General features: G+C 46.4%; 1 protein-coding gene across 1 annotated transcript in view; it reads right to left on the bottom strand.

Annotated features, from left to right (window-relative positions):
- XPO4 (exportin 4) overlaps positions 1-26,374 on the bottom strand; it is a 138,934-nt gene that overhangs the window by 94,665 nt on the left and 17,895 nt on the right. The window contains exons 2-4 of the mRNA XM_088458528.1: positions 14,162-14,267; positions 3,479-3,620; positions 235-373 (exon numbers count right to left, since the gene is read on the bottom strand). Of these exons, the coding sequence (XP_088314654.1) occupies positions 235-373; positions 3,479-3,620; positions 14,162-14,267 (387 nt within the window). The remainder of the gene's footprint in view (positions 1-234; positions 374-3,478; positions 3,621-14,161; positions 14,268-26,374) is intronic.

The following is a 26,374-nucleotide window of genomic DNA, read 5'->3' as shown; positions in this document are numbered from 1 at the left end:
ATTGTAACTGCAAACACATCAGCTATCGTTACCTGACAAGCGGGAACGGGCATCGTTCATTGTTGCAGGCTCACATGTCAGATTTTTTTTTTCAGATATGAACGATTTTTTCAAATCGTTATCGGTCAGATCTGACAGAAAATCTCACTGTGTGTATGCACCATAAGTTACTGAACGAGCCCCGGAGAAGAACAAACAGCAGGTTTGAAGTCTGAAACTATAGCAGATACTTACTACTGTGGGGTTGCCGCTGCTGATTAACTGGTTGACTTCGTGGAAAATGCTCTTGCAGTCAATGGATTTGTCTAAAGATCCTCGTTTTACTATGACCGCTACCGCCAAGAGGATCTGTTCCCGCACATATTTCTGGAGGCTGCACAAATATATAAAAATAAAAAATACTAAAAACATTATTACATTGCACGTATTCTCCCAATGTCTGTCTGACAGAACCTTGTGAATCCCAACTGGTCATGGCAGGGAGCTCCCAATTTTTATACCACACAAATACTGGACTATATAATCAAGGTGTATTCAATTGCGGCCCTTCAGCTGCTGTGGAACTACACATCCCAGCATGCCCTGCTACAGTTTTTGCATACCTTAATGGCAAAACTGTGGCAGGGCATGCTGGAATGTGTAGTTCCACAGCAGCTGGAAGGGTGCATGTTGAATACCCCCTGGGACTAATGGGTCTATTTACTAAGCAGTGTTAGGAGACAGAGTGAAAGTGCTAAGAAAGTGATAAGGTGCCAGCCAATCAGCTCCCAACTGTCATCTCACAGGCTGTGTTTGAAAAATGACAGTTGGGAGCTAATTGGCTGGCACCTTATCACTTTTCATTCTGTCTCCTAACACTGCTTAGTAAATAGACCCCTATATCATTTTAAGCAATGCAGCAGGACTCCATTATTGCCAATGAATGCAAAGTCACGCTTTTGGCTTCCAATGGGTTAGCTGGACACAAATACAATGGAGTCCTATGGAATGCGTGAAAACCACCTCAAGGTTACTATTCTTGCCATCACAGCAGTGTCATACAGCACTGAGTTACTTCATAACATAATAAATACACACAATTCCTGTCACATCCCTGTAATAATAAAGGGGGGGGGGTCGATGTATCAAGCCTTCTAAAGACTGGAGAGATGTCCCAGTGGAGAATTTGCCTTATAGTAACCAATCAGCTTCTACCTATCATTTTATAGAATGTACTTGATAAGTGCGACTCCAAAGAGGATTGGTTGCTATGGGCAATCTCTCCCCTCTGTAGAAGGCAGGATACATCTCCTTAGTCCTGTAATCTGCGCAGATTAATGCAAGAAGATGCCAAATCCTTTTACTGCATGGAGCACATTCAGCCATGGACACCAGCAAAGCAGACAATATAGTCTAATAGTACATATTGTATCCTCCGTGTAGCGTGACGTCTGCTCATAGTGCTCAATGGGGCCCACCTGCTAACATTGCTTTTAAAAGTGAATTAGTAGTCAGCTTAGTAGTCAGCTATGAGCATTATTACTCTGTAACTTGGATAATGAAAGCTGCCATCTGACTGTTATTCTATCTTGTACATTTGGAAGCTGCGAGGTGTGGCCATTAAACAACAAGACTGATGATATCATTTATATTTAATTAACATTAAATACATTTCAACTCTGTTCCCCTTCTATATACTACCCCTTCTGCATGCACACAGCGCTGCATTCTGATTTCCCATTGGTCAAAGCAGCGCTGTGGCTCATTATCTGTCAGCGGTCTCATCAGCTCCATTGTTTTCTTCTCTACCTCAGTAACTGATGCAAAACGGGTTCCCTTCAGTACAGATTTGACTTTAGGGATAAGAAAGAAGTCACAGGGTGCCATGTCTGGCGAGTATGGAGGGGGTTCTAGCACTGCAATGGAGTTCGAATCCCGGCAGCGTCAGGCAGACAAAAGCAGAGATCCCGGCAGCCCGACAGCGCTGGAAATCCCGATCGTTCTTCGGTAAGTATCTACTAACCTAAGCCCCTTAACCCTCCTTAGGGGTGCCTAACCTTAACCTCCCCCCTGTGCCTAACCATAATCCCTCCTCTAAGTGCCCAACCCTAACCTCCCCCCCTTCCCCGCTGTCTAAACCTAAGTCCCCATGGGGGGGTGCCTAACCCTAAGTCGTCCCCCCCCAGGACCCTAAACCTAACCCTCCCCCTCCCCGCGGCTGTCCGCTCGCGGCGTGGGAAAAATGACAGGCATCTAGATTTAGACGCCGGTCATTTAACCCTCACCGGGATAAAGCAGTCGGGAAGCCGGCTATCGGGCTTACGTCAGCCGGCTTCCCGATTGCATCCCCTTCATTCCTGGTGATAATGGCGTTTTCCAGTGCATGGACTAACATTTTGTCTCAGAATTGTACTGGACCAGGAGTCACTCAACGTCAGTGTGTCCAGCACCCATCTCAGATTTTTACAATATTTTTTTAGTTGAGAGGACGTAAAAAAAACTATTTCTGCCAAATATCTCGACTGTCTGACAGTTTCCAGAATATACATTTTTCAATTAAACTATTTACTAATCGCAGATTATTTATTCAGTTAATTTGAAGCATCACTGTGACAGCAAACTCTCTTTGCGAGAGGGGCGAAACTTGCAAAACCATTTTGTGATAGTCCAAGGTCAATGTTTCCCACATCCTATTAACTCACGCAGTATGGTTTACTTTGTACAAGTACAATCTCGTTACTCAACAGCCACACCTCGTATATGCAATGTTTCTAAACGAGCCAACATAAAGCTAGATTCACGTTTGCAAGCTGCGGGATTGGCCTCAACACTTTAAGCGGCACTAATATTTAAAACTAAACACGCTGCGCTTTGCACCTAATATTAGTGCCGCTTTACATTTTGAGGCAGAAGCCACCGTTTAGTAAATCTGTCCCAGCATCCTTTCAAAACAAGGCAGGAAGTGGTAAATCTAGTCTTTTAAAGAGAACTACCATGAATCAAAGAGTAATACATAAACCACACTCAGCAGAACTGTGCTTGCATCCGATTTGCAGAAACTTCCTCCGTGATAATCTGATTTACAGCGCCCCCTAGTTGTGATTGGAAATGTCGTCCGATTTTACAGCTCAGACGCCGTTAGTAGTAGATAACCACAGACATTTGAGACGCACTGACTCAGACATGCTGCAGTGATAGCGACTCTAGCATCAGGGTAATCCCCCCCCCCCCCCCGACAATGCCCAATCCCCCTTTATGCTATGGAATAAGGAGTGCAGAGAACTGTGTGTAGGACAGTAACACTGGGTGCAATGAAGATCCTAGCGTAGACTAGCGTCTGTACATTTAAAGAGTCAATTAGACCCTGAAGGAGTCTAAAAATAGAATGATGGCAGAGTTTACCGCTGATACAGGTATTTATACAGCATTACTCTGTAAATACAGATACTTGACACAAGATCAGCCAATGGTATGCAGTCACTGGCATATCTGTACTCACTTCGGCCTCTGTAAGACATAAGTTAAAAGGAATGTTCGGAGTGATTCAATGCTACTTTTTTCCAGGAGGATCCATTCTCTTACAACAGCTTCCATTATCGCCGTGGCAGCTTGAAAGAGTACGTAATCCACTTTACTAGTTTCTGTGAAAACAAAGGTGATGTCAGACCAACACTGACACAGGAAACAAGCACCAATACACGTTTCTGTAATCAAAGCACAAATCAGAGCGCCACGTGGTGGTCATGTATAGAGAATGAGGAAGAAGCTATTACAGGGGAGGGTCTCGTGCTACCATACAGCCAGCGATACCCACCGATTCGCCAAATATCGCTGCCTGGGACTTCCCACGGTGCAGCTTTCCCTTCATGTTCAGAATAAGTAATTACAGCCCAGCCCATGACATTAGCCTGTGCCTGGTATAAATCATTGTATTTCACAAGGGTTCACAGCAGCGATTTACCAACATTTTGAAACAGATTGCCATGCAGATATTCTAACATTTTACTGTAATCATTTTGTTACTGTATTTTTGGAGACCTCACAGTAATACCTATTGGGGGACACTGCATACTGTATTTTTGGAGACCTCACAGTAATACCTATTGGGGGACACTGCATGTTTTTTTTCCTAAACATAGCAATCATATATGCAATGTCATATTAGGGAGTCTTTTACGCACATCTGTATATTAGAGACTTCTTTATACAAGACAACATATTGGATTCTGATGTACATTACACAAGGTCACACCCAACATCTGTTCACTTATATTTGGGGGAACAAAAAATAAATAAATAAAAAGTCAATATTTATCAATGTTTATCATTTTTCTGCCATCTATTCCACAGACATCCTGTCCCTAGTCATACCCACTGACACCAAACTCCTCCCACGTGGCATCTTCCCATAATCCTTTGCTGTGCTTACCAAGCCCCTCCTCAACTCATGCAGCTTTTTCAAAAATTCCAGAAGGAACTGTTTATTGTAGATTTATGTATATTTTCCACCAACAAAGTATTTAAGACAAACACCAGAGAGAAAAATAAATACATAAAATGTGGTATACAATCGGTTCATGTACTTGAAGGTATGTAAATGTCCCATCTCAACTTGATTTAGAGTTGAAGGGGGGACCGTTTAGCCCCTGCAACATTTGCTCTGCATGTATTTAAAAAAAAACAAAAAACCTTTGCACCCCTACAAATGCAGCATGTTCCACAAGTCTGTGAATTTGAAACACGGGCAAAAATGTCCCCTTTCTCCATGTAACACGAGGCTCTGGCCTCTGGCATTGGAACTCTGCAAACGCATAATAAACATAAATATGGGATTTTAACAAAAAAATGTGCAGAGTGACTGAAGCAGACTCAGCGATTGATGGAAGTCACAGGAGCAGTGCTGGAGCATTGGAGCCTTTGGGAAGACTAGATTGAAGAATGCTGCATCCCAGCTAAGAGCCGTATTCAATTTGAGAGGACCCGCGATACTTTTTCGCGGCCCGGACTTTTCGCCTGCTTCGCCTGTTTTGTAGACGGAAAAGTATCGCGCGCGTGCCCGCTTTGCCCATATTCAATTTGAAAGTAGGTGAAAACGGGACCCGGCGAAACTTGAACAGGCGGAAAGTACTGTCAGATTTGGGGAAATCAGCCTGACACCCCCCAAAAGATGCTCTGACATGGAGGTTAGCTATGGTACCCCCCGATTTGGCTTGCTGAAGGTATTTGGTGTTTTTAAACGGCCTTAATAGCTGCTAAATAGCGTTTTTGTATAAGTGGTGCAAAATAGTATTCAGGAGTTGTTTTTTCAAGAAAATAACTTATCCCAGCAAATTTGGGGCACGTGAAAATGGGGGCCAGCATATTTAAAAGTTGCTAAAGTGAAGTTGAAAAAAAATCATGAAAAATCCACCTGCCGCAAGCACCTGCAATCAAAAAAACACTTGGGGCATACTGGGGACCCCCCCCCAGAGTCAAGTTCGCTAGTTTTTAACTTTATGCCACAACATTTTTTTTTTTCGCCCCTTATATCAAAACATTTTTTGGGGTGTTCTTAAAAATTTTTTTTACACAGTTTACCTTTGGGGCACTGTCTGAAGGCAGCACAGGGGTTCCAGCAATGTTGCACCCCAAAACCCCAATTCTGCACTTTTCTCCGCCTGCTATTCATAGGTGAAACTTTTTCGCCTAGTACATTGCATTGACTTTCCGCCTAGGTGAGAAGTCTTCCAAATTGAATACGGGGTAGAAGCAAAACAGGCGAAAATGACGTCATCGGCGAAAAAGTATCGCGGATCCGGACTTTTCACCTCAAATTGGATATGGGCCTAAGTAACGCTTGCAGCACTTAGGGGTCTATTTGCTAAGCCTTGGATGGAGACAAAGTGAACGGAGACAAGGTACCAGCCACTCAGCTACTAACTGCCAGGTCACAGGCTGTGTTTGAAAAATGACAGTTGGGAGTTGGTTGGTTGGCACCTTATCTCTGTCCAAGGCTTAGTAAATAGACCCCTTAGATGTTTCAGGCATTCTATTTTCGCTTTCAAAACTATGGAATCCCCAAATGATATAAGCAACAATGTTTCCCTTTCATTGAACATTAAGGTTCCCTGCTCACTTACCCTTAGCTTTTCAGGCAAATGTTTTAACAAAGAGGTGAAAAAAACAGGAGATATGGTAAGAACTTACCTTTGCTATCTCCGTTTCTACGAAGTCCTTAGGGTCCACAGGGATACCTTGGGGGTATAGGGCTTGGGTCCAGCCATGGGCACCACAGAGTTAAAAATTTTCTCCCAGGATGCACCAGGCCCCCTCCTACACCCCGCCCCCAGGCCAAGGCACCCCAGTTTTAGTATCAAGCCATAGGCCGGGAGAGAGGAGAAAGGAAGAAAGTCTGGAACACACAAGGTTCCCATTCTCATAGAAAAGGGAGACAGAAACTGGTGACCAGAACAACACCCTACGGAAGCACAGGGCGTCAGGGCGGGCGCCCTGTGGACCGTAAGGACTTCGTAGAAACGGAGATAACAAAGGTAAGTTCTTACCATATCTCCTGTTTTCTACCTCAGGGTCCTTAGGGATCCACAGGGATACCTTGGGGATGTCCCAAAGCAGTATCCTTCAAGGGAGGGGACACTCCTGTGCCGAGAGGAGAATCCGCCGCCCGAAGGAAGCATCCTGAGAAGCAAATGTGTCAAAAGCGTAATGCTTGACGAAAATATGGACAGAGGACCACGTGGCCGCCTTACATAGCTGAAGAGCTGAGGCGCCACGTCGAGCTGCCCACAAAGGTCCCACAGATCTTGTAGAATGAGCTTTCACCGAGGGTGGCACTGGAAGTCCCTCGTGAGTGTATGCCTCAGAGATCGCCATGCAGATCCAGCGTGCCAAAGTCTGTTTATTGGCAGGCCAACCCCTCCTATGAAATCCATATAGGACAAACAAAGAGTCCGATTTTCTCAAAGAACTGGTACGGTCCACGTAAATCCGCAGAGCCCGTACCACATCCAAAGAAGCCTCGCCAGCTGAGAGATCAGATGAATTAAAGGCTGGGACCACAATTTCCTCGTTAATGTGGAAACTAGACACTACTTTAGGAAGGAATTCGGGATGGGTACGAAGTACCGCCCTATCCGAATGAAAATTTAGAAATGGGGGACGACACGAAAGAGCCCCCAAATCCGACACCCTTCTGGCTGAAGCAATAGCCAAAAGGAACACTTTTTGCCGTAAGCCATTTTAGATCCACAGAACCCAAAGGTTCAAATTGAGGATCCTGTAGCGCCTTCAGGACCACAGCCAGATCCCATGGAGCTACCGGATGCACATAGGGAGGCTGGATGCGAAGGACACCCTGCATAAAGGTATGGATATCAGGCCGCATAGGGCAGAAACATGTACCCTCAGTGAAGCAAGGCATAGACCTAAATCCAAACCCGCCTGAAGGAAAGCCAACACTCTCGATATTCTAAACTCGTGAGGATCGTACGCTTTAAGGCGACACCACTCAAAATAGGTATGCCACACCCTGTGGTAAATTCTAGCTGAAGCCGGCTTACGAGCATGTAACATGGTATTGACCACTGCTCTAGAGAAACCCTTGGACCTCAAGAGGGAAGTCTCAAGAGCCACACCGTCAAAGATAGCCGACTTAGGTCCGGGTAGAGACAAGGACCCTGAGACAATAGGTCTGGCCTCTGAGGCAACAGCCAAGAAGTGTCGATGGATAGACACTGGAGATCCGAGTAACAACTCGGATTTTGCCTCCTTCCTGCCTGAACTTTCGAATTACTCGAGGCAGCAGGGAGAATGGAGGGAACAGGTACGCAAATTGGAAGTTCAATCGTGCCGACAGAGCGTCCACCAGGAGAGCTCCTGCGTCTCTTGTTCGGGATCCGTATACCCACAGCTTGCGGTTGTGTCTGGAGGCCATGAGGTCTATTTCGGGAAGACCTCACTTGTCCACCAGGAGTTGGAACACCTCCTGGTGAAGAGACCATTCCCCCGGGTGTACATAGTGGCGGCTGAGGAAGTCCGCCTCCCAGTTGAGCACACCCAGAATGAAGACGGCCGAAATGGCCGGAAGATTGCCTTCTGCCCAAGTCAGAATGCGGGACACCTCCCTTAGAGCCGCTTGGCTTCGAGTTCCTCCCTGACGATTTAGGTAAGCCACCGTGGTGGCGTTGTCTGACTGAACCTGCACGGGTTTCCCCAGCAGGAACGGTCTTGCATGCTGCAGCGCCCTGAACACTGCTCGAATTTCCAATATATTGATTGGCAGGTCCGATTCCTCCGACGTCCACCGGCCCTGGAAGACGTGTGGGCCTGTCACAGCGCACCAGCCCCGAAGACAGGCATCCGTTGTTAGAAGGACCCAATCCGAAATCCAAAACGGACATCCCCTGCTGAGATGAGACTTTTGTAACCACCACATCAAAGACAGGCGCACTTCCGGAATGAGCGTGATCAACTGCGTCTTTATTCGACGGGGATTTCTGTTCCATCTGGACAGGATCAACATTTGTAGAGGCCTGGAATGGAACTGGGCATACTCCACCATGTCGAACGTTGACACCATGGATCCCAGTAACTTCATCGCCGATAGAAGAGACACTCGGCGACTGCTTAGAACATTGCGTATCTTGGACTGCAACAGGGCTATCTTTTCCTCCGTCAAGAAGATTCTCTGTTGCCGAGAGTCCAACAATGCCCCGAAATGGACTTGAGGTTGAGTATAGGTCGGTATGATCCATTTGGTTTTTGAACCAGAAAAAGGTTGGAGTAATATCCAGTCCCTCCCAGGGATAACGGAACAGGTTCTATTACTCCCATTTGAAGCATAGGATGCACTGACTCTTGGATCACTAGAGCCTTCGTTGGATCTAAAGGACATGCTGTTACAAAGAACTGATGAGGAGGCCTTCTGCGGAAGGAGAGGGCATATCCCTGAGATACCACCTCCCGTACCCAAGTGTCTGTGGTGGTTTTGAACCAACACTGGGCGTATTGCAGAAATCGGCCTCCCACCCTTGGATCCCCTAAGGAAAGGCCCAACCCGTCAGGCTGAGGGTTTGTCGTCCGGCTTGGCAGCTGGACGTCTGGTACTCCAAACTTGCTTCTTGGTCTTGGCGGTTTTTTTGGGACCTGAAGGTCTCGGAAAGGACTGAACCCTAGGTTTTCCCGGAGGGCGATAGGGCCGAAAGGACGGATTTTTAGACCCAGACAAAGTCGGGGCTGAGGGTAGACACGCAGATTTGGCAGCCGCCAACGTGTCTACTATTTTGTCCAAGGCTGGTCCAAACAGGACCTGTCCATTGTAGGGTAAGCATTCCAAGCCTCTCTTCGATTCAGCGTTCGCCCTCCACGAACGTAACCACAAGGAGCGTCGAGCGGCCACAGCCGCCGCAGAAATCCTAGAAGTAAGCAGGCTCAAATCCAAAGCTGCTTCGTTAATGTACGTAGCGGAATCCCGAGGGTTACCCACTAATATAACCTGTTCGCTGGTACCCTCAGAAGCAAATGATGCTTCCAAAGCGTCCGCCCACCTTTCCATAGCCTGGGCCACCCAGCAGACAGCCATAGCTGGTCTAGATGCTCCTCCAGCAAGGGAATAGATAGACTTTAGGCACACCTCCACTTTACGGTCTGTAGTATCCGTCAGAGAAGACATAGACGGCATAGGCAAAGTTGCGCTCTTTACTAAGCGTGTCACGTGAGAATCCACCTGAGGAGGAGACTCCCATTTAGTGAAGTAATCTTTCGCAAATGGAAATGTACGTGCCAGACGCTTGTGCGGTTGAAATCTTTTTCCTGGAGATTTCCAGGCCTCCTCCATGTGATCAACTAGCTGACCAGATAGAGGGAATACTGCTGCAGCTCCTTTAAACTCTTTAAAATAAGCATGAGTAGGCGCTGCAGGTAAGTTGTCGTCAGTAATAACCATGGCCGCACGGACTGCCCATATGAGGCTTGGAATGTAAATACTAGACTTAGTCTCTGCCCCTGCTTGAGGAGTGTCAGTGTCTGAAAAATCTGCAATTTCGCCCTCATCAGACGAGCCATCATCTTCGTCATCCTGAGCGGATGGATATGACAATAATGGTCTTTTAGCAGGTCTAGATTGTCTGGATGGATATGACAATAATGGTCTTTTAGCAGGTCTGGGGTGCTGAGAGCCCCGCACCCCAGAATCGGACGAACCTGGGTCAGCCTGATTCAGGACCTGTTGCGGGGGGCACTGCATTACTATCGGTCCCGGAACTCCCAGAATAGGAGGCGGGACTACCGCCTGCTGTGCGAACCCCAATTGTGGAAACGTAGGAGGGGCTGCAAGCCTATTTACAAGAACAGTCAGGGCTTGTACAAAACAAGCCCAAGGAGGTTCTTGAGAGGTGCTAGGTACAGCAGAGGTACCAGGGATGGCCAGACATGCAGCACATAACCCATCCTGGAGTACCGCCCCCTCCCCCACACCTGCTTTACATCTGGAGCAGGAAAATAGGAGAGGTGCTCCTCTAACAGAGTCCTCACTGGACAAGGTGGTATGTGACACTCCTCTCACAGAAATATCTAAAACTGTGAGGTAAATTCCTACCCTGACAGTACTGGCACTGAGAGGACTGGTCAGGAGAAAGAAATAGGGATAGCTAAAATGGCTGACAGGAGAAAGATCAGGCACACAGCGCTAGCATAAAGTCACATACAATGCAGAAAACCCTGCACTAAATGCACTATCACAAACACAGACTTACAGCCTGGCAGTGATAGCGCTACATACGCTGACCTTTATCTGGAGGAGAGGTATGTAAGGGGCACCCCAGGCTCCGCACCCTGTCACCACAGCGTATTGTCACATAAAATGGCCGCCGGAGGATGAAGGGAGGTGGGCCTGGGGAGGATCACTGCCTCAGCCCGCCAAAGCCTTAATGTAAGGCGCCGACAGCAGTCATGGGGAGGAGCCTCCTGTGCGCTACAGGGAAGGCGTCCTCCCCTGGCAGGCCATTAACCCCCCGGGATGCTGGAGCGTGTTCCGCAACGCTCCAGCCCCGTATCCCTGGTGGTCTAGTGGAGAGCGCAGGCATCCGCCTGGCTCCACTATACTGCCGTCCCCAGGGAGCCCCCAGCCCTGGGGACGCCGGACTGTGATTCAGCAGGCGCCTACCGCAGACGCCCGCTGCTTACCTTAAGTGGCCCCCCGTACATCCGGCCACAGTCCAAGGCCCCCGGGGGTTCCGCTAGCTGGACCCCCCAAGAGCCCGCCGAGCTCCAGGATCGCTTCCGGAGGTCGGCGCCGGCGGGGGTGTCGGAGCGGTAGCATGGACGTCCGCTGGACTGTCCTATGCTACCGCTCTTGAAGATCTTCAGGGGCTGTCACACAGCCCCCCTCTGCGATGACCCAGCATCCCGGCCGGGCACCTACTGAAAACTGGGGTGCCTTGGCCTGGGGGCGGGGTATAGGAGGGGGCCTGGTGCATCCTGGGAGAAAATTTTTAACTCTGTGGTGCCCATGGCTGGAGCCAAGCCCTATACCCCCAAGGTATCCCTGTGGATCCCTAAGGACCCTGAGGTAGAAAAATACAAATATAAAAAGAGAATAAAATCTACATGCATGAGAACGTCAATCCATACTGTTGCATTATGGAAAAACTAGTTTTAAACTTTAGAGCTCACAGCCTCTAATGTAAACATAATTACAATGAATAACGTCTTGTACATCAGCGGTAGGAGTACTTAGGTCAAGTAGGCTCGGCCTGTAATGGGTGCTCTGGGCACTTGGCCCACTGTTATTGGCCAAAAAATAATGTTTGGACAGAGCATCGTGTGACCAGGGATCAAGGGGACCTCTTTTTGGCCCAATAGCGTGCATAGATCATATATGACACCAACACACTAAAGTAACATTTGGCCAGTATGTGCCGTGGCATCAGGTCTACCAAGTTTGGAGTTATGCAGAAGCGATGTAGCGCCATTCTTCCACAAGAAGCTTCCTTCAAGGGCTTTTTATGGCGGTGGAAACCGGAGGCTCAAGTGTCATTTCGGAACATTTGATGAGTGCTTGGCTACTCCAGATCTAGGGATGGGATTATGGTCTTCCTGTAATATGTACATCCCCCATCAGGAATGAATGCTGCAACATGGTGTGAACATGATCACTCAGAACCATTAAGCAGCGACAAGCACCAAACCATGCCAGGAAAACGCAGCAGGCAACATTACAGAACCACCAGAAACAAAAACACTCAGGGCTGTAGAGTTCTTTAGGTTGTGGTTATCGGTGCACCCATCAGTTTGTCAAGAACATAATAAAGGATTCATTTGACCATATCACCTTCCTTCACTGACCAATAGTCTGCAGTCCGAGCGCTTTCCACCACTGAACACGCAATCATAAATGGTCAGATCCTGGTCTGTCCTTAATCCACAGTCAGTGACCTGACTTATGCCCAGGACTCTAATGCTCAGATACTATGATCCTTCTGCACAATGTGGCCCTTTACAGAACGTGTGTTCCCCTTGGGGCCCCATGCCGACACCACTGCTCATGTGACGTCGGCAATTTGAGCTTTCTGGGTCATGGAAGAGTCTGACAAATGCACCCAACAATCACCCCTGATTCACAAGTCCCCCTGGTTTCCTTTTGCAGCCATTATAGGGAATACTAGTAGTCCGGAACCTTTATACATGACCATGACCATGCTGGGATGTTATATGCCTAATACATACATACATAAATAACACTTGCTTTCCAGATGCTTGGTATACAGGCAGGGATCGCAAAATACGCGCTAAAGCGCGTTTATACGCACTACAAGTTGATGGGGACCCATTTTGAAAAACTAAGCAGGACGCGCTGTGTGCAGTGTTGCAGCAGCCAATCATCACCGGAAGCGTCCTCACAGCCAATACCAGTATCTCCCCCCTCCTCAGCGCTCTGATCTGCTTAGGGCTCTTTCCTCCAGCTCAGGTCAGTGACAGTCTCCAGCGGAGCCTCCGCATCCTCTACAGGGTGCACTGACCCTGGGAGCCGCCGCCAGCAGCATGTACCTATCCTGCAGAGACTGGCCTGACTCACCCAGTGCTGTGCAGCCACCCTCCTCCTCCGCAAAGGTAAGTGCTGCTCTTTGTCACTGCCCCATGATGTGTGCTCTGTGTATGGGCAGTGAACCACCGTGACACCCCATGCCTGCCTACACTCCCCTACCTTGCATCTGTGCCCGGAGAGACTGTTAGGCTTATGGCTGTGACCCTGCATGGTAGGGAAGTGTAGATGTGTGTCTCCCCTGCAGTAGTGAGTGTCCCCTGTGCCTTAGAGCCTAACCCCAGTACTGCCTGTCCCTAAGCACCTGCTTTCCCAAGCTATCATCTATCCTTGCCGCCTACCCCCAGTACTGCCCCAGCTGCTATCTACCCTTAGCCCTAACCTAACCACATCCTTGACCCCCAGTCCTGCCCCAGCTGCTATCTTACCCTTGCCCCTCCCTACCCCCAGTACTGCCTGCCCCTAACTCTATCCCTGCCCCCCAGTACTGTCATAGCTGGTACCTCCTCCCTACCCCCACAGCACTGTCCCCGGTACTGCCTGCCCCTAACCCCCTTCTTGCTCCAACGCTGCCCCAGCTGATTTCTACCCCTACCCCCCCACCCCTAGCTCCATCCCTGCTCTCCCGCACATTCCCAACTGCTGTTTGCACGTACCTCCTCCCTGCCCCCAGCACTGCCTGCCCTTATCCGCCACTTCTCCCTGCCGCTATCTCCAGCTCTACCCAAACTACTGCTTACCCTTAACCCCCTCTACCCCAACTGCTACCTGCCCCCAGCATTGATACATAATATGTGATGGGACCCAGAAAAAGTGGACTAGGACCCCCATTTTTTAAAGTGAGGGGTCCGTGGGACCCACAAATTTTTTCGCTCAGTGCGATCACTGCAGGTGTTTCCATTTGTTTGTTCACTCTCTTTCTGTATTATTTAAAATGAACAGAAATTGGTATGTAACCAAATCTGGAGAGCCTGTGACAATACCTAAGGAATGCTGACTTTTACATAAATAAGAACCTTCAGACAGGATTTCTTTTGAGGATATGTTATGCTTGCACTTCTATAGTGTGTCTGCCCTTTTCTGCCCCCTACACGAGCGTCTCCGCATTCTCATCTCACCCACATTGTAATGGCAGCCCATACGCACCCAGTATGTGCTTGCATACGGCGAATGGCGACTTTGATTTTCTAAAGGAGAGGAATATGTGTTCTGCATGCTGCCGCTGTTCATTATTTACCATGGATGGTGGAGCCTGCAAAGCAAACAAGACAGTCATTTAATTTTGGGTGAAGAGCAAAATGTTTAAAATTAAAATGTTTTGCATGAGGTGACTTTATGTTGGTGCAATCTGACTTCACCGACCTCAAAGTGAGATAAGAATTCAACCATGGAGCAATATAAAGTGCAATCCATCCACAGTCCATTCATGAGAGTGCAGACCACCCATTCCCTATACATAACTACACAGTCAGCTTGTGGTTTCACTAGGAAAATGCCTGGTTCCTCCTGGCTCTTTATGTAGTCCCTCGGTCACCGGCCAACTCCCAAAATGACCACCTCTGTGTGACTCATAAAAGTCTTCGGTTTACCCCAGTTCCACTGCTCCTGCTATGTGAGGTAATTGCCCCTAAACCCGGGAATATATTGCTTGCAACCGATTTACAAGTTCCAAGATCCACCTTCTCCTTCCCTCACATGTGAAGCAGGGGAAAAAAACCTTCAAAGACAAACTGGTGCCATGGCACCTTTAGGGTCTGCAGGGCACTGGCAGGCTTGCCACGGGTTGGTGGTCCAATACCAAATAAAATTATTTTTGGTCAATGTGATATGCAAAACCAGTGCTGGTGGCTGTCAATCGTAATATATGTGGACAAACAGAAGCCCAACCCCGTCCACCGCCACATAACTGACCCTAATGGTGACAGGTAAGCACAATTTTATATTCTTTGCTGAATTACTCAGTGGCCTAAGGGAGCAGTGAAAAAATGCTGATACTCTAATAAAAATAAAGTCTGCCTTTTCTAATACAAGGTTTAGGTGCCATCTTTCTGTAAATTTATATTAGGTTTTAGTTTTACGAAGGCTCCAATGTCACACGTGTGTGACCATGGACAGGCTGAATGTGCTAGGGATAGGAAATTAATTCATAACCACAATAGAACAGATTTGCCACCATTCTAAGTTGGCCCCTAGAGTCATGGTTTGTAAGAATGAATCATTAAGCTGAATCATTAAGCTGTAAAATTACATAATCTTATTTTTTCCGCCCCCAAAATGAAAGAATTTTTTTTGGCTGTTCTTAAGGGTTTTTTTAAGATTTTTTTGACGCAGTTTACCTTCAGGGACTGTCTTAAGGCTGCACGGGGGTTCCCGCAAAGTTTCACACCAAAACCCAAATTCTGCACTTTTTTCCGCCTGCTATTCATAGGCGAAACTTTTTCGCCTATTACATCGCATTGACTTCCCGCCTAGGCGGAAAGTCTTTGAAATTGAATACGGCGATACTTTTCCGCCTGGCAAAATGAAGTCATCGGCGAAACAATTTCGCCGATCTTGGCTTTTCGCTCCAAATTGAATGCGGGCCTAAGTGTCAACTCAGTATGCCCACCAAGCGTACGGCTCACCATCAGATCTGGTCACACAAACGGCTGTTCCACTAATACAGGGCATCATCAGCACTCATCGTCTGCATCTATTTATTTGTCATATGTTTTGGGGCTGCTACACACTGATTTTTAAGTTACGTAGGTCTAAAAAAGGCACAATTATCCAACCAAATTACAACGTGCCTAGATAACTTAGAACAATAAAAAAAAAAAAAAAACTTCTAAGGTTTTTATTGAAGGGGGAGATGTATCGAGGCTTGGAGAGGGATAAAGTGGAGAAGTTGTGCATAGCAACCAATCAGCTGCTAACTGACATTTATCTAGCACAGGCTTTGAAATGACAGTTAGAAGCTGATTGGTTGCTTTTCTCTCTCCAAGGCTTGATACACCTCCCCTGAAATGCACTCCTTTCTTGGTTTATCAGGAAACAGATTTTCAGAATTTAATGCATTTAAAAAAAAGTAAATGCTGTCAGCATAGGCTATTATCTTACTCAAATCCAAGCTTAGCTGTATATTCTGTAAAACAGAGCATGTTTTACAAGAGAAGAGGCTTGTGTGACCTGTGGGTGTTACCAGTGGTCTTCTTATGGCATCCCTTAACAAGCATGATTCCCCTACAGTACAGCTGGTAAGTGCAACTAACATTACAAGCACGAACTTCACAGTGCCACAGCGCCATCTAGTGTACTTCACAGTGCCACAGCGCCATCTAGTGTACTTCACAGTGCCACAGCGCCATCTAGTGAACGCACACTGTTACTATGAAAAAAAAGCACAAAAGTACCAACAAGATCACGAAGCAATGGAAAACCAGTCAGGTTTCTGATAATTCAATACAAGAATTTTGCAGTAAGTTTGTTATTGGTTGTGTTTACATTCCCCCCCTCATAATAAAGGGTCACCTTCCTCTTATATCAGTAGTGTCCCACCAGCAGCGAAGAGGCAAGGGGCACAGTAGTCGCTATAAAATTCCCCGTTAACTCTCTGGACTAGGAATTCTTCCCTTCCTAGGCTCTATAACCGGTGATGCCCACATAGTGTATCCCATAGCCTATACTGTGGTGTAACTAATGACTGGGCGCTGCTTAGACAGTCATAGACCATTATTTGGCTCCTGCTACGGTGCTCCACTGTAATGCAAACTGTACAATGGAGGACACATCTGCTAGAGGTTGGGTGTGAAAAACCTGGCTGTCAGGATGCCGCTGGTCAGAATACAGACACCCATAGGAACGAATGGTAAGTATTTTCCTAACGCCTACCATTACCCTCCCCTAACCTCCCCCCCAGTGCCTAAGCCTAACCAACCCCCCACTGCCTAAACTTAACCTCCCCCTCCCTGCACCCTAATCCTAACACTTCCACCCCGACACCTAAAGTACCTAACTCTAACCTCACCCTAACACCCCAATACTTCGGAATGCCCACGGTCGGGATACTGGTGCCGGGATCCCGACCTGTCGGGAATTTGGCGCTGGTATTTAGACCATCAGCATCCTGCACGCCGGGATGCCGACTACATCGCTCCACTAGGGTTTAAGAACCATCATTTATCTGCAGGTATAATGTGCAAATCATGTTCTCCACTGATCATTGGTTCAAAGTGCTTCTCACTAGGATATGGATACCTTATTTAGAAGAATAGATAAAGAGTGAATATAAATGTAATCTTTATCTAATGATCTCCTAAATATACACACGAGACGACATGGGGCAGTGCCCCGTCCACTCATTTAAACGTCACTGAGGACAGCGCTGCGACAGAACGGGAGCCGCAGATAGTCACAGCCTACATTAGTGATAGATGCAGGGCACCACGGGGATATGAGGCTCCTGTGAAACGGATAAACTGCTTAGGTTCATACGCCTGACATGTTACTACCTTATAGTACTGCCAACTGAAAACCATTATCCTTAATTATTCTCTTATTCCAATTAAACAAATAGCTGAAGGCTTTGTAGGCCAGATCTTGAATTGAATGTTTAGACTTGACAGTGATGGAGCCAGCCATGTAGTCTGGGTCTTGACGCTGAATAGATCATAAAATAAACACAAATGCTATATTGTCTGCTCAATACTTGGATTCTTAAGCTGGGTACACGGCGTGGCTACATCTGTCAGATAGGGACGATAATTATGGTGTGTGTATGCTGCACCAGGGCCCGATGGTCTAAAACCTGTTTGATGGGCTCCCGATAGAACGTGTGCTGCACACAGTATGTACTGTAGGTCCTGTCGTCGTGGTATCGCTCAGAGAGTGCAGTGTGTATGAACCTCGGCTGATGTCTGCTATTAATTAGCATTCCCCTAAGGAGACAACATGATTTGGAATTGAAAGGATAGTTTGGAACTAAAGAATTATTGGGTAGTGTGTATCGCCCGTTTTCCGGATCCTTTTTTCTAGTATGTAACCAGCTTTAGTCCTTTTTAATTTGGATTCATCATCAGTTCCGCAGATCTGCTTCAAGCACAAATTCTATTGGGTAATAGAATTGTGTCCTCTCTCCAATTTGGAATTTTGGGCTGGGAACAAAACATGTAACTGAGCCCTTAAGCCCCCCCCCCCATACACGGTGCGATATGCACCTAGCGATGCGACGGCCGACATATCGGGCTGTCCCCACACACAGAGATCTGGTGACCGCCTTCCCGACATGCAGCCCCCCTCCCGCATAACGCTGCATGGGATCGTTCATTGATCCCCCAGTTCAATTGAACAAGCAGAAAGATCTGGAGGAGCGACAGGCGCCCCCACGAGAGCACGCACTGGTCGTTATCATACCCACACATAGAACGATATAGCGGCAATATGGTTCAAATCCATCGGATCGGCCACTATATCGCTCATTGTGTGAGGGCCTTTACTCTCCCTGCTGCAATCATAATTTACCTACAAAACTGCAAACCTGGGGGGGGGGGGGAATGAAAATGGAAGTATAGATAATGAATAAAGGTGAAGAAGCCGCCAAAAAAATAAAAAAATAAAATAAAATCTTTTGGTAGAAACAAAAATGTTATTTTACTCCCACAAAACAATAACTTTTTTAGATTTTGTTTTAAACCTTTAAATTTGTAGCCAATTTATGAACACCACCGAATGATACTGTCATACAATTTGTTATTCATATTTCCCGAGAACTGGGAGTGTGTTCTGGATAAAGGCTCATTTAAGTAACTTTCAAAAAGAAAATGAAGAAAACCCTTGTAGGATCCCCTTAGCATTACTCTCCTCAGGGCTCCTCACAGTGACTAGGAAAAGCAAAAATAAAAAAAAAAGCCTTAAAAAAAAAAACAAGGGGGAAAAAAGGAGCGATTCAAACACCTCTCACCCACTTTGTGGATACTTCTGGCCTAAAAATGTGAAGTAAAATAACAGTATTGTCCTTTACACCTCTTCTCCCTTTGTGCCATTATACTAAGATTAGGCAGCTGCACACCACACTTTGAGACGCTGCTACTCCAACAGTGAAAACAGTAATTATGCTGCTGATGACATAAGGCGGCTATTTATCGTCTATTGGGTCTTAAGGCCCCCATACACCAGCAATTGATTGCAGCAATCGTGCAATTTGCAATCGATTGAAAAAGGGAAAGATTTTTATACACAATCGATTGCAGATTGCTGATGTATGGGGGTCTTTAAGCAAGTCAGCCGCATCGCCGATTTCACAATAACATGCACCACTCAAAGCTATTATGAGCGATGCTAGTTATAAAGAGCAGCTCAATCTTCTTGCATGTAAGTCAGTAACCTGCTACACTTGGGTGTCCCTCTAACCTTCAAAAAGGGCCACAAATTACCCCTAATCACAATAATAAGGAAAAACAATACATTCATTCAAGACCCCTGTCTGTAACACCAGATCAGCAGCATTTTTAATCAGACAATAACATCAGGAAGGCGCCGGGGGTCACAGGTGAAGGTTTGGAGGTCACAGCACTTGCCAGCCCCATGGCCACCTGTTACCCATTACTGATCTAAGTAAATTTTAAAAATGAACCAGTAGTCACTTTCTCTTTTATTGCTAGATGAACGGAACCCCTTGATTCATTGGAATCCCCCAAAAATGGCTGCCTCTGTGCAGAGGCCGCGTGTAATCTGTAAGCTGTATCAGGTCTCTCCATTTATGTCCAGCACTGTCCCAGTGCATTGTCGGTACGGTAACTTGTGACACACGTAAATGTAGGCTGGACGCCAATGAGCACATACTACACATGACCTGATTATCATTAAATAATCCCGTCAAGAGAATGACTAAAACATAAGACATGTTATACTATCTAATGCTCCGTGCAGTTTCAACAGTCTTAAAGGATAACACAGCTGAAAAACAACAGTGTCGAAATAATTATTTCTGATTACTTCAAGTTACTGGAACACATTCTGCCTGCAATCTCCAGTTCAAGACCCAAAAACACAGCTACTGACTCCCTGGTCGCTAAACAGTGAATAACTGATCTCCCATGTGTAAAAGATCAGAGCAATCACCAGTTTACTACAGCTGCCGATGTAGCCAAGTGAGTTAAATTATTATCTCCCTGTCAAAAGACAGCAACAGTGCATTTTTGAGTTTTAAATGGGAGATTTCAAGCAGATGTAGTATTTGACTCAAAAATGTGTCTTTAGACATCTTTGCTGCAGTCGCGCTAAAAAGCCCCTCACAGCAAGCCAGGTCCTGTGAGACTCTGCTAGCGCTGGGTGTCTTTCTTGCCAAAAATGCATCTAAGTCGCGAGTCTTGTATATCTGTGTGCGACTAAAGGCCCCCATACATCAGCAATCTGAAAACCACAATTGAACAATTTGAAGATTTATTGCCCGATCTTAGGATTTCCCAATCGAGCAATCTGCGCCCATACACTACAGATCTTTTTCAGTGATTTGCAGATCGATTGCAGCAAACACAGATCTGGCAATCTTGAAGGCCCATCATTTTGCTACAAACGGTCTGCAAATCTGCTGATCATGTCCATACACTAGCAATCTACAGCCCCAATCGATCTGTGAAATCCAACATGTTGGACTATATGATTAAACAATTCCTATCACTTTTTGGTTGCAATCTGCAATCTGTGAAGCCCATACATTGCAGATTTTTATACACAATCGATTGTAAATTACACGATTGCTGCAATCCATCTCTGATGTATGGGGGCCTTGAGTCCCTGAATCTGCATAGGAGGTGCTACAAGGTAGCGACTGCAACTTTCTTCATTCCAAGTTCCGTTGTGCTTCATATACAGACTCAAACACACACAGATATAGAAGTGTCACATCTCAAATTAATCAGCACAGTCTCCTGGTGCGTTGCATTGTGACATACACATTTTAGGCAAAAAAGACGCTAGACGCTAGCCAAGTAGCCAGGCATATCGTGCTGCATGGCGTATTGGAGGCTAGATCAGGGATGGGAAAACCTCAGGCCCGGGGGCTGTATAAGGCCCGCGGAGTCATTTGGTCTGGCCCTCTGAGCTCTTCTCTGCTAGCCTCATCTCCCTAGAATGGCACCCTGCAGCCAGAATCTATGCAGCAGTGCCGCCTGGAGAATTCTTAGGACGCTTCAGATGGTCACATCGCTGCCCTTACAGCTCCCCGGAGCATCCTCAGGATGCTCCGGGCATTGCTGTAATCACCAGTGATTGTGGCCCCGCCCCGTGCGACATCACACAGAGGGGGCGTGGCCTGCACCAGGTCCGCGAATAATGTTTTATATATATCAAAATGGCCCACGCCAGAAAAAAGGTTCCCCACCCCTGATCTAGATGTATGAGGACACATCTGTACCAGTAGTTATTCCTGTATCCAGCTGCCAGAGAACCTGAGATATTATCATACATTATTAACCATTTTGGTAAATGTATGCCATTCTCAGGATATTAGAATAATAGGCAAAAGCAGTTCTGCACACGTAGTCATTTCCAGCCACCTCATCAACATGATCAAGTAGCTGAAATGTCAACTGGTTGATTCAACCAAACTGATCCTATTATACAATGTGGCACATGAGTAATTAGTAAAATAGCTGTGACAGGAGACATTTTAAGACGATCAAACTGCTCTGTAAACAATCCCATCTTTTTTAACTCTCATCCCATCATATAAAGCAGGATGAAAGCCTAAAAATAGGGCAGCAATCCTGCCACTCAGACCCAACACTGCAGCCCAACCTCTGTGGGATAAGCTTGATGCACAAACACGGGTGATGACCATATCTGGTATTTGTAACATTGAGGGACTTGGGGGGGTCTACAGGTAAGGTGTTCAGCATCATTTGGAGCACTGCAGCTAGTATATAATAAATGACAAAAATATGCCCATCTTCTAAATAGCTTAGTAAGTTCTCCTCGCAGTGACTATTAGGAAGCACCTAGTTCCCATGTCTGTGTATGACATCACCAAACAGCAACGGAAATTTAGCTTATTTCTAATTTTCGGAAGATTCTAACAGGTTTTCCGGATAGTAGACCCCAATGCCTGTAACACATTTTAACCATTGTGATCATGTACAATATTATAGCAAAGGGGGGGGGGGAGATAAACTTTCAATATTTGCGAATAAGGCCACTCTCACAGTGACATAATCTGATTGCAGCTTTTTAGCTGTTCCTGTATTGCAGAACCTGCTCTCATGGTTCCAGGGCAGTAAGCCTGAACCTATTATTGTCAAGTCAGAGATATATATATATATATATATATATATATATACACACATATATACACACACACACACACACACACACACTGCGCCATGGACTCACTTTCTGGTTTATATAAAGGGCATTAAGTAATTTTTGTTGCATAACCTTCCAGTTATGTTTGGACAGTTCTCATTGTGGTCTGTGGTCACCCAAATTATTTTTCTGCTCTTTATTAGCGATAACAATAATGCAAACAAAAGTATTTGGACACAATCAAGAGGTTTAGTTGTTGTTCAGACTTAACACCAGACTGGGAAAGACATGGGATGTAAGAGACCATGTAAATCTCGGCAAACCTTGAAGTGGATGGGCTACTGCAGCAGGTCACACCGGGTTCCGCTCCTGTCAGCGGAGAACAGGTCACTGAGGCCACAGCGGTGTATAGTACGGAACACAGCAAGGACAAGTGAGGACAAGGTTCTGTCTATGCTTTTACAGGAGTCTCAACGCCTACAGGTCCCGTAATACACAGCTAGCGCCGGGCTGAATTTTTTTGCAGAAAAAGGTGTCCAAGTTGCAATGCGATGTGACCAGGACGCACCGGCAGATTGTGTTGATTAATCTGATAAGTGACACTTGTATATCTGTGTGTGACTGAGTCTCTGAGGTGCTACAATGCAGCGGCCACAGCTTTTTTCATTCCAAGTTCCTTTGTGCTTCATATACAGACTCAGTCACACACAGATATACATATCACATTAACCAGCACAAGCTTCTGGTGCGTCCTGGTCACATCGCAGTTTTGGCAAAAAAAAAAAAAAAAAAGACACCCGACGCTAGCAGAGTATCACGGCACCTGGCGGCTCACTCACGCCAGGCAAGTCGCGCTGCGTAGCGTATGGAGGATAGGTGTATGAGGACACATCTGTATGATAACTGCAATTAGGCTTAAACTCAGGGTATTCTAGTGCTTAAGATATGTGCAAGAGACGCTTGTGACCTGTAATACACTAAGTGCCGCCATGTGTATTAGTGACAGCACACCTAAGCAGCTGTCACATTGCTCAATCTTATCTAGGGGTCCTGTCCCATTTACTTTCCTTTTGTGATAATTTTAGCTGCAGGACTCGCTATGTTGCGGAGTCCAGAGACAAAGAAGATAACTCCGACCACATCAAGGCCACTGTCTTAGACAGCATGGAAAAGTAAGGGCTTACCAGAGGTGCCCCAAATAGTGCTGCTGATAATGCCACTTGTGCAATGCCACTCGCTGAGGACGAAATACTTATATGTTAGTGCAGCAGCACACTGATGTAATGTGTTAGCCAACAATAGAGGAATGGAAATAAAGTATTCCAGGCCAAATAACACAAAATTCAAAAAGGCAATACATCAAATCTAGCAGCCAGCAGGACATTGATCAACCAATGACATATTAACCACTAAACTGGTGTGGCCGCATGTGATGCAATCAGAGCCAGAAATGCTTCATCCTGCACCACATGCGACCAGGCCATCCGCTCTGTCCACCGGCTTCTGCAAGTGCAGAACGGATCTCCTCTAACTCCCCGGACCCTCCTGCAGTGATGCGTTGGTCTGTGACTGCCAACATCACTACTGGAATCTAGCACCAGAATGCTGTGCGAACTGCACGCGCCTATAGTAAAAGAGCCAGGAGGGGAACCTCGTTCCAGACCCAGCACAAATATGCTGATCTGTGTGCAGAGATTAGCTGCAGCAGGGGGGGGAGGTCGGATGATCAGTCCCCCTGCACCACGGAACAAGGGGATGGGGCATCTTTTGGCATGGGGGATGAAGGGGGGGGGGGGGGGGAGGTGGGAGATTTTATGCCCATTAGAAAAAAATTGGCTGGGGGGTATATAAAACTTTTTTTTTTTTTCTCTACAGATAAAGTGTCACATGGGGGCGGGGACGACACTAAACTGGGGACACATTGTACCTAGGGGTGCGACCGTGGTGGCTCTGCCACGGGGACCTATTACCACTATGGGGTTAAGGGTTGATATTGCTCGGGATCTTTTGACGCTGGGGGGGGCCTAGGGCTATTTTTGTTGGGTAGTCGGAAGTAAAATTACAAAGGGGGCTTATGAACATTAGGTTCGGGGGGCTGTCAAAACATCCCCTAGGTATATGACCTTTTCTAAATAAAATGTAACTTTTTTTTTGTAAACTTAATTCCATTTTTTTTTTTTTTTTTAAATGACAAATTCTGTGCGGTTTTGAAAAAAAAAAAAAAAAAGAGTCAGTTAAGTGGTTAAAGAAAACATAAAATAAATAGTGCATTAACTACTTTGCTCCTGTTCGCATACAGTGAAGCTGTAGTGTAGGACATTACAGGGTTAGGTGCTCAAAGTTAAGGAATTTATAGTTACAGGGTAAAACATACCATTATTGCACATCATTATCGTGAGTGATTCTACCTCTTATAACTGCAAAGATGTCATTGAAATCAGTATCATCCCCTCAAGCTCAAGGGTTTAAACCAAGATAGCCTCTGTTATTACACTGTCTCGTCCGATTACGGTTTTATTCCCAATTATTAAGCACAACGAAATATGCTGGTGCTATATATATATATAACTTAATAAATAAGGATTGCAGAGAAGGTGAGACAACAGGTCCAATCAAGTTGCAGTGAACATGTCCTGGTATGAAGTTGGCAGCTATCGGAGTAGACACAATACTAATGTGCATACAATAAACTGAAATGCATTATCGGCTCAATATGGAGATTAGAACAGCAAGCTGGGCCGAGATGTAAACGATGGCTTGGAGTACGGTACATAAGAAAACTACTTTAATACCTACATTCAGCCACAGTATGGTACTAATACAGCTATATTTGCAATATCCTCCCATAGTAGCTTATTCTTAATTTAAGGACAGTGGATCCCAAATCTACGGACATTCTGAGCAGCTATTTTAAATGAAAGCAAATAAATGGTCAAAAATGGACCAGGCAGGATGGTAAATCTTATGCTGGCCATACACGTTGCAATTATCGGGACGACCCGCCCGATATCGGCGGATTGCCGCGATAATTGTAGCGTGTGGGGGGGGGGGCGACCAAGGGTTAAATATTGCTCGGTCGGGCATGCTGGATTGTCCAGCATGCCCGTCCGATGCGATATTTACCCGGTAACTGTCGGCCGCATCGGGCAGTGTATGCCCAGCGCGGCCGACAGACAGACATTTCCAGTGTTCCTTCCTACGGAAGGAACAGGGAAATGTCTCCTCCCCCGGGGGCGGAGTGCAGATGTCGGGCTATACACTGAGATTTCTCTCACAGTGTATGCTGCGGACATCTGCGGCTGGCAGCTGGCCAGATAAAATGTCTGTCAGTCTGACAGACATTTTATCTTGCCGTGTATGTCCAGCATTACTGAGCCCAGAGGAAGCATTGCTGCCCTTGCAATGTGGACAATCTGCCCACCTATGGAATTACAATATCAGTTTAATTTCTTCTTTTGCATATGTAGCAGAATTGTAAACAGACACTATTACTATTTCTTGTGCTAACAATCTAATGCATGGGATGAGGAAAAGGGGAATAATATGAGATATGGTAAGAACTTACCCTTGTTATCTCTATTTCTACGAAGTCCATAGGGTTCCACAGGATACCTTGGGGTATAGGTGTGACGTCAGTCGCAGGGCACCAAAGAGTTAAGCTTTCAGCCTCCCAGGATGCACTAGGTCCCCCTCCTATACCCCGCCCCCGGGCCAAGGCACCTCAGTTAGTTACCAAGCCATAGGCCGGAGGAGGAGAAGGAAGAGAGAGAACAAAGATCTGGACACATACAAGAATCACATTCTCACCAGAGGGAGACGGAAAACCGGTGACCAGAGCAAAGCCCATCTGCAGCACAGGTGCGACAGGGCGGGAGTCCTGTGGAACCCTATGGACTTCGTAGAAATAGAGATAACAAGGGTATGTTCTTACCATATCTCATATTTTCTACTTCAGGGTCCATAGGGTATCCACAGGATACCTTGGGGATGTCCCAAAGCAGTATCCTTTAAGGGTGGGGACGCTCCTGTGCAGAAAGGAGAATCCGCCGCCCGAAGGAAGCATCCTGAGAGGCGAAGGTG

This window comes from Taudactylus pleione, unplaced genomic scaffold, assembly GCF_031769625.1.
Source record: "Taudactylus pleione unplaced genomic scaffold, aTauple2 ptg000842l, whole genome shotgun sequence".
Taxonomy (NCBI): Eukaryota; Metazoa; Chordata; class Amphibia; order Anura; family Myobatrachidae; genus Taudactylus; species Taudactylus pleione.
Note: the sequence above shows the minus strand (reverse complement) of the source record. Positions and strands in the feature narration are given on the sequence as shown.